We start from the raw sequence: 9,436 nt of genomic DNA, 5'->3' as shown, positions 1-9,436 counted from the left end.
TCCTTAGACCAATAGCATCATTGTTCCCACCCCCATGAAGCATGAAATCCCATGGACTCTAATATCTACTGGATGCTCATAATCGGCCTACCTTGGCCAATATTTATGGTTTTAAGAGACTGAGATCAACTCCTTAACAAAGAGTAAGATGGAGAGCCACTCGTCAAGCAAGACTCAAAAAGATCTACTCGATATTGGACCACAGCTTCACCCATTGAGTAGGCCAAGTCACGCAAACAGAATGTCTAATGTTGTTTGTGGACTTATGAAAGGCTTTTGATTGAGTTCCTAAAGCTCACTCTCTCTGTGTCTCGTTGGGGAATATGGGTAGCCACTAGCGATTAATACCCCTAAAAAATTGTATATTTTTGAAAAGATTGGCATCTAAATGGGCTCCTACTATTTGAGCTCCTACAATAACTAGGACTTACGGTCCTAGGCTCATGAAAAACATCTTGGACAAATATGATGTTGAGCAAGAAAGGTCGGTTAGTGGGCATCATAATAAGGCCAATGCAAGATGGGATTGCATGAGAAAAAACCTTAAGAGTACAATTTCACAAAAAATAGAGCTAGCACGTAAGAGTTATGTTAACCATCAAAAACCTCAAACTAGCATGTGTATGAAAAGTTAGTGCATCACCTTTGAAAATGGTCCCTAACGCCTCTGGCACGTTAAAAAGCATGGATGGAATGAAATGCTATGATGGATTATAGCAAATGACAACCATTGACCTAGAAAGAAAACAAAATGGAGTACCAAGAAGAAAAGTTCAAGCACTCATAAAACACTCAAAAAATACCAAGACTTCATTGCTTAAACACTCACACCAATAATGTCAAGGGATTATCTTTACATCATTGCTTACATCACATTTGGTCTCATCCCTTACATCACTCAATCTTATCTTTCCTAGTTACACTATCCAACTCACTACACACCTCACTCTCAAACCGTTCAAACTCCCTACACATTTGCACACACGGTGCTCACACACTTGCACATGAAAATCCCGAGCTTTTATTTTCAACACCCTCACTAAAAGCGAAAATAGGACACGTATGATCCTTCCCACAATTTAGCAATGGTTAACACAGGTCATCACCCTCCCATAAAAGTGAACCCTTGCTAGTCTCATAACTTGGTGAATTCGTCACTCATCACAATGAACTTTTGTCACTCATAACTCGGTGAACTCGTCACTCCTCACAGAGTGAACTTGTATCACTCACGTATACACATGACTCATCAAGGTCAACACAACATTTTAGACTATGTGTGACCAGAGCAATGTGCAAGCCTCATCATGACCACAATAACATAGGCATTACATGGCCCATCTCTATGTCATCGTGAGCATCTTAGCCGTTGATGCTGATGTCACTTCCTTTCCACATGTTTTCAATCAATGTGGTACTCATGACCACTAAATGCCAAATATGTCATATCTCAGGCACGCATGTAGATGAATGCTACATATTTAAATAACCACTGTGAGCACACCTCATCTTGGACATTTAAAAACGATTCCTAGGGGTTTGAACCTTATCTCCAACTCTTAACACCTAAGAAAAGGAATATAATCGTACACTATGGATGCCCAATGCCACTGCTGCTGCCACCACGGAACCGACCCCCTGTTTCTCCTGTTTGTGCACTGTTGTGTTGTTGATCACTATTGAGAGGCAAGCGTTCGCAGTCATCACCTACAGACGAGAACAACTGCTGCTACTATTGTTGTCATGTGCAGCTAGGAGATGCCGTTGAATCTACTGGAAGTGAAAGGGAGTGTTTATAGGAGATGCCTATGCAATCTCCCTGCTTGAGCTACTCACAACTGCTGCTGTGATGCTTATTGTGATTGGTTGTTGAATGCCGATATGCTAACTGTAGAAGCAAACAACATCCTACTGTGTTGAGCCACACGTTTGATCTAATGGTGTAGACAATACCAAAGTTGCTTATAGCACAGCAGTCTTACTGAAAAATAGAGCCCACAAAACATCCTTGCCCCCCCACTGATGTGCCTCCATATTGTAGCTGTATAAGACCACTTTTGGAGTACCTTGGTTGTAGTGCCCGTACCACTGTATGACGTATAACATGTTGCAGCTGACCACTCTGACCAACTCCTGCACATGCATGCTGATATGAGAGCGCGGCTCCTCTGCGGATAATAACCACAAAACATTGTATCCCAAAGTTCGAACCACCTCATGCTAGACCTACAACCTTGTATATGATCATCATCTATAGAATCCTGCATGCCTTGGTCTGCTAACACATCATTTATAAAGAAACCAAGAGGACACATGGAGGACTTGACTTAAAAGATAGCGGAAGGTTATCATATGGACTTTCATTGGCCAAGCTTAATCCAATTAAGTAAAATGTATTTTGTCATGCCTTTTTAATGCTTTTTCAAGACTTTATTGACAGAGATTCCAAAGAATCGGTTAAAACAATGAAACTACATGTTGACAATCTTCCCCTCAAAGCCTCCACGCATCCCACTGGGAGAGAATTATGTGTATCCAGCAGTCTCTGAAAGTGCAGAGAGCTTTGCTGATGAGTCGAACCAGATCACAGATATCCTGGATGGCTTAGCTTATCACAATGATAGATGTAGATGCCATACCCAGTATGGTTAAACCCATGAACCAGGAAACTCATTGATAAAGATTGTGACTAAGCTAAGCACTCTTGAAACAACAAGCACTCTTGAAACAACAATGGCCCTTCACCCACACAAAATATGCACTCAAGTGAGCTCAACCAAAAGCCACCCCCTTCCTCCCTCCCCTCAATACATGTGTACAACGAAGCCATTTGCAAGCATACATTATTCCTGAGAAGGATGTTGGCCTTTACACAAACCTGCTTAATCCAAGGATATAGGCCAGAGAGAAAAAGACATGGGGTCACATAATGATGAAAATGTATCAGCAGTAGGCTGCAAACAGTTTATCAATGGGGCTGTAGTCAACTGTCCATTAAAAAAATCGATCATTGCTTGATAAGAATAATGTACAGCCAGCATCAGACCATTTGGCATATTGACTGCTTTCCACATAGAGGACACGCTCTTCGCATCCCTCTTACAGAGCTGACACAGTCACATGGAAGGAAAGCAGACCTGCAGCCACCATTCCAATAGATAAGCAACAGGCACAGCTGCAGACCCTAGCAGATTTTAACCATGCAAGTCTTTATGATGCCTCAAAGTTCATTTGCATGCAGCAACCCATGTAAAATTACCATCATAACCTTCCACATATGACTAAAGCTGCACCATACTGTTCAGAATTCAATTTCACCGAGTCCAGGTTGGAGACAGCGGGGGCTTTGCTACGAGGACTTGGTGAAAGCGCCACGTAGAGTTCTCCATGGTACCGTTTAGTGCATTAGGGAAGGTATCGCATTTTAACGACAAAAACTAATTGTCCCAAAGCCCCCTCATCATGCTATAATATTATGCAGGACCCTCATCATGCTATAATATTATGCAGGATGAATTGTTCAGAAATAATTCAAAGCTCCAAATCCAACTTTTCCCAGATCTTTAGTTATCATACACGTCCGTGTCTCATGTATCACACCTCTCATGCTATAATATTATGCAGGATGAATTGTTCAGAAATAATTCAAAGCTCCAAATCCAACTTTTCCCAGATCTTTAGTTATCATACACGTCCATGTCTCATGTATCACACCTCTCATCATTTACATGTTAAAACTAGGGCTAGATAGGCAAAAATCATGTGAAACCTAGAGAAAAGATGGCCATGAAATCAAATAAAAGCTCATTACAACTAAGGTCAGGTACATAACACCCTGAACTGGCCATTGGAGTAGGAGTGACCAGACAGGCACATAATAAACTTAGCCAGCCTCCATTGACCAGCTAGATATTGCCAAGATTCCACCAAACTTTGCATGCATGCTGTATAGGGCAAACAAAGGACAGCGCAAGAGAGCATGATTCTTAGAAGCATTAAAAAATTTAATGCAGGCAACCGGGCCTAGGGTTGACTAGCAAGCATGCCCCCACATGGGGCTATAAAGGAAACCCCACCCACTATCAATTGGACACACGTTAGAATAGCCCCAGAGATTCCCAGACTTTGCAGGACCGTTTATCAGCCTTGTATAGGAGAAGCACCACCAGTTCCTTAAGGCAGCTGGCATCAAAACAAGCTGGCGGTAACTCTTTCCAGCCTCATGAAGTACAAAATAAGGTCCACATGACCACTGTTCTTGATTGACTTGACCACTACGCTTCTTTATCCTGAGCACTGCACTTGTTTCAACAAGCTGAATGGTTCTAACTACATTCAAACAATATAACTGTCATAAAGCATGCCAAGACTGCTATATTCAACTGAAAGACAATAATAATAAGGCTATTAAGAAGCAGGGGGCACCAATAATTCTAACCCCTGTAAGTTGTATCCTTTTACTGTTGTCTTAATACAATCAGGGCATGGAAGCCTAACACTATTCAAAGGCATAGCAATTGAAACTATGTAGTAAGACTGCATGTGATGTTTGAAATATCAACAGGAATGATACAACAGATCCTTGAGGCAACATTTGCACTGCTAAGTGTAGAACCATGCCCTGTGTGGGTGTGGATGTGTTGTCTTTTTTGGGGGGGCTGGGGGGGGGAAGGGGGGGAGCAGAGGTTCATAAGCTAAGAGTGCATGGCCAACATTAGCCAACATCGCCCAATAAAGGTAAGCCTTACTAGCAAAAACAAGATTAGTCAATACCAGCTTGAAACACTAAAACAAGATTTTGAATACTTTGAATCCTCTCATCCCATAAGCTATATGATGGAGAATAAGATGCATCAGTTAAACCAGTCCATAAACATTATTAGCTGATAAATTCTACATGAAAGAAAATTCAGAAATCCATCGGGATTAGAAATTAGAATACTGACCAAGAAGCCCTAATGCCACAAGAATTGCAGAAGCTATTTGTACAGGCCGACTAGAAGGAAGACCATACTGTGAATGCTGCAACGTCTGCAATCCTTCACCCCAAGCCTTATGATGCTTGCTATCTCCACTGGCACGACCACCGGGAGCATAAGTATCTAAGCAGTCAGAATTCCCTCCACGCAACAAATTTTTATTCCCCTGTTGACGAAGGCCAGAGAAGCACCTTAGCTCATGAGTTACTCTCCATGCAATACGTTTTCCTCAAAATGAGTAGAGGAAAAGCATCACAGGCACCCAAAAGACAGTAAGAAACAAAAAAATTAGCTCAACAGCATAGCTTCTGAATTTCCTAGCAATTCACTGATACCCTAAAGGCAACACCTACAAATAGTCTAAACAATTCACTGATACCCTAAAGGCAACACCTACAAATAGTCTAAACAATAGCCTACACACCTTTTCAATGTCACTAGCTCCATGCTTCAGTTTGAGCATCTGACTGTGATCGCTTGCATTGGCATCCCCATCTTTCCACCTTTTGAGACCACTTTTTGAAATCCTGGGTTGCCGCTTTTTGGCAAAAAAGGACCAGAAATATAAGCTGCTGGAGGAGTTCTCTACATACCCGTTCTTCCATCTCTTACTGCTGCCATCATTGATGGAATCACTATTCCAAGAGCTCACACCACTGCCCACACTTACACTTCTGTGATGCCCATTAACTCTCTCTGCATAGTTTTCACTGCCGTCACTGTAAAATCGTTCAGAAGTAGGCTCAAATACAGGTTTACTGCTCTGATCAATCCTGATCTCCAGCAAATCTTCTGCGATGTTGTCCTCATGGACATCTTTAAACAGCTTGTCTGAGCTGCTCGCTTCATGTGACCAACAACAAACATCTGATTTGAGGTCGTCGGTTTTTCTCAATGCTGTGTCCGAGTTACATGCTGAGGCAGAGAAGCAATGGGGTATTCCATTCTTGCTTTTCACAGATTCAGATGTTGTGCAGGGAGCTTCTTCATCGACTTTCCCAGCCCCAGGGACTGTAGACACACAAAAATCTGCCTCTTTCGGGTTGTCGTGTGATTTAGCCCTTGATCCACACAAGAATAATGCTAGATCATCTTTCTCTTCTTGCACTAAGTTTACAACAGGGAGTGCTTTCAAATCCCTGCTATCTTCTGAGCTTAACAAGGTTGTTTCGATTGAGCTGATCTGGTTCCGTAAAGCGTCAACAAACTGTTTATGCCTGGCAGGAGTAGCATCTCCAGCACACTGTTGATCATCTGTGACCATGTAGGATACAGCTCTCTCGAACTCTTCTAGCTGTAGGGCAAAAAAACGTGTGCAAATTCAAAAAAGAGTCAGTGATTTAAGCACTGCAACCACCTTTTGCAAGAGGCAGCAGAAAGTAAAACCTGGAAGGCAACTGCAAAAGATTAGCTAGCCCTGAAAAAGGTTGGAAAATCAAATCAACAGAATGAGTACTGCAATTGGGACTTGGGAAAACCTAAGATCGTACCGAATAAGCAGGAAAAGCCTTCAACGGGAATGGAAAAACCCTAGAAAGGACCAAATCAGCAGAAAAACTTTTAAAAGGTAGGATCTGATCGAGCAAACCTGCCATTTCGCTGTGCCTAGGGCTGTGCTGAGTTCTCGCCTGTGAAACTCGATCGCAGCGTTGTCATCTGAACCTACCGTTACAGTTTTCGTGTGTATCCATGTCCGGTAAACAGATTCCAACCTGTGTTAACATTATAATGCAAAACTGAAGCAATCAAAAAATTGGTATGAAGAGCCAAAGAAAAACGAGGAGAGGACAAGAGGAAGGGGGCTTCTTCTGTGTGCGTGTGTGTGTTTAAGCGCGGGCCGTGGGGCGGGGGGGAGGGAATTGTGGGTATGGGGGAGGTGAACCTGTCTGCAGAATCCTGCACCTCCTCTGCTGCTGAGAAGAATGGATCCACCTCCCACCTGTGGAAGTTCCTCGTCATAAGGCTTTGTCAGAACGCATAAAGTAGGGCGAAAAAGAATCGCGAACTGCATAGAAAAGGCGATGGCTTTTCCTGCAAAGGAGGCGGCGATGGCGAGGCGGGAGACCTTGGAGGGGTTAGGCGATGGCCATTGTATGCGGCGAAGGAAAGGGCAGGAACTCGGCAGTGCAGCTCGTCTATGGTGGAGGAGCCGTGGACAGCTATGGCGAAAGAAAGCTCACCCCCTCCAACTCTCTGCAAGCACTAAAGCAGACGATGATGATTAGGAATGATGACCATTAGAATACATAATTAGAAACTTAATTCCTCTTAAGTTTCTAATTAGTAAACATAATTAGGAACTTAAATCCTTTTAATCGTTAACCCTCAACAGCTGCTAACACCTAACCACAACAAACAATGAGATCATGTGGGCTTTGGCCTTTTGGCTATGAGCACATTGCAAAGTTTGACTTGTGCATTTAAGAGGGCTGAACTGTCCTAGACTTCAAAATTGAAGGTGCACATGCAAGCTTGCTTTTTGTCAGTCGTCATGCTCGTATTCGGGTTTTCTGGTCGTAAAAAACAAGTGAAAAAGGTTTGAATTTTTTAAAAAGCAGGGGCCGCACATCCAAGGCTGCTTGTCAAAAGGCAACCCTGTGTACACGGTTTCTTGGTTTTCAAGTGAAACCAGTTACTCAACAAGCTTACCAGGGATGACCTTTTTCTGAAGCCCAATTTTCAAAGGTGGGTTTCCTTCAAGGGTTAAAATGTGCTTTTAAACCCATAGCAATCTTTAAATTTCAACCTTGACATTGCTGTAATATGCAAGTGCCGAGTGATGGTGTACCCACACGTAACCAATGTGTTGGTCCTGGGTTCAAACTATGGCAACTGAACTCTCACAAAAAAAAATATTCATGGAAGAGGAAAGAAGACAATGATGAGGCTTGTGATTAGTCTCGCATAGCTAAGGCTCCCGACACACCATACAAGCTCAAGCACTTACCTAGCATGCTGCCTTGAAGGCTATTGGATGAACCCTTTTAAGGCCATGAATGAAAAGTTATAGGAGACGGCTATTACAAGTATTGATGTACATGAGGGAGATTGTTGCATTGGGTTGTAAGAGAAGAGATGTCTCTTGATATGGTTACTATGTGCTAATTGTTTCCTTTTTTATTGTTTAAGCTTTTTGTTGAATTTTGAGTTGTAAAAAATATAATATCTTATAATATCAAGAACTTGATTTGTTTAAAAAATAAGTAGTGAGATTTACAAATGTTACGACCTTAGTGTAGACTTAAACATGTCATTTGTTTACTTCAAAACAAACATAATGATTCTAATGACAAACTCTTTAAATCTTACTTCCATATACATGGTTTAGTTTACTTATGTGTTTATAGCTCCGGAGTAGTTCAAGCATGTCTTTGAAATAAGGTTGCAAGGCAATTTTGGATAACTCATCATAAAGTGCCACTTTCAAAATTTAGATCTATTATTTCCTCTTTGCAACTTCTTCTAAGAAGGGAATATAAGTTGCAATGTGTCTTCTTGTCACTCTTACCTACACTCTTGAGTCCAACCAAAAGAAGGTTAACATGCCATGTGAATATGACAGTAGTGTTTAATACTTAGATTAACTCCCTCAAATGGCATTTGCATAATCATGTAATAGACTTAAAACGCTAAAAGTTCACACATTACATTAACTATCTTAAACGGCATTTGCCATAATCATGTAAAACGCTTAAAGTTCACACATTACATTTTGTGCTTGTGACTTAAGCATTCAATAAAAGTTTGTGTTTGCACCTTACACAATTCTCGCAACACATTTTGTGCTTGTGCTTTAAGCATAAATAAATGGTTCATGATTGCATTTTACACATCATCACTGTTATACTCACATATCATGTTTGTCGTTAAAGATAAAAAGTCAAGACTAGTTTTCACTCATTAAAATAGATAGTTTAAACATCTTGGAACTTTAAACATTAAAAGCACAAAAAAGTTGTGTGGCATACATTGCTGACACATGAGATCATTAAAGAAGTAGTTATATGAGGCATGAGATATGGCCAATTTATTTCATTAGAATTCTGATTTAGCGTGATACCAATTCCACATTTTTTAATTGTTGGCATGTCAAACTCCAACTTGCTTAGCACTTACTACTCAATAGTACAAGTACCTCCTTACGTCCACATTATATTACACCCTCATAGCCTTCAATTTGAACCTCCATAAATAACACAAGGTGTAACTTCATTCATCACATTATCACCAATTTAGTAGCCTAATTGCACATAAAAATGTATATTCATTAGCATTAATTCATAAAAATGTATATTCATTAGCATCAATTCATAAAAATGTAATTCATTAGCACTACTTTGGACAGGACATATAAAAATGTCATTTTAAGGGTGATGAGAAGTTTTTTTTTATTTTGATCCTTTGTTCAATGCAAATTTCTTCAAGGTGTGTAATAAACACAATTAAGAGGACATGGG

The 9,436-nt window shown here is 40.9% G+C and overlaps 1 protein-coding gene across 4 annotated transcripts; it reads right to left on the bottom strand.

The window, feature by feature from the left end:
- Nucleotides 1-946: 946 nt before the first annotated feature.
- Nucleotides 947-6,999, bottom strand: LOC147642254 (uncharacterized). Of its 4 annotated transcripts, XM_086804441.1 has the most exons (6): nt 6,862-6,999; nt 6,568-6,691; nt 5,404-6,273; nt 4,947-5,145; nt 1,983-2,133; nt 947-1,888 (listed from the first exon to the last, which is right to left on the bottom strand). In XM_086804441.1, exons 1-6 carry the CDS (start codon nt 6,936-6,938, stop codon nt 1,885-1,887), a joined length of 1,425 nt encoding a protein of 474 aa, XP_086660567.1. In that variant the 5' UTR covers nt 6,939-6,999; the 3' UTR covers nt 947-1,884. The 4 variants fall into 4 exon arrangements, with proteins under 4 accessions (XP_086660567.1, XP_086660568.1, XP_086660564.1 ...); XM_086804442.1 differs by lacking the exons at nt 947-1,888; nt 1,983-2,133 and adding an exon at nt 2,817-3,137; XM_086804438.1 differs by lacking the exons at nt 947-1,888; nt 1,983-2,133 and adding an exon at nt 3,597-4,329.
- Between the last annotated feature and the right edge of the window lie 2,437 nt (nt 7,000-9,436).

The sequence above is a fragment of the Cibotium barometz genome, chromosome 1, assembly GCF_041138505.1.
Source record: "Cibotium barometz isolate CiBa-2024 chromosome 1, ASM4113850v1, whole genome shotgun sequence".
In the NCBI taxonomy this organism is placed as follows: domain Eukaryota; kingdom Viridiplantae; phylum Streptophyta; class Polypodiopsida; order Cyatheales; family Cibotiaceae; genus Cibotium; species Cibotium barometz.
This window is presented reverse-complemented; position numbering and strand designations above follow the sequence as displayed.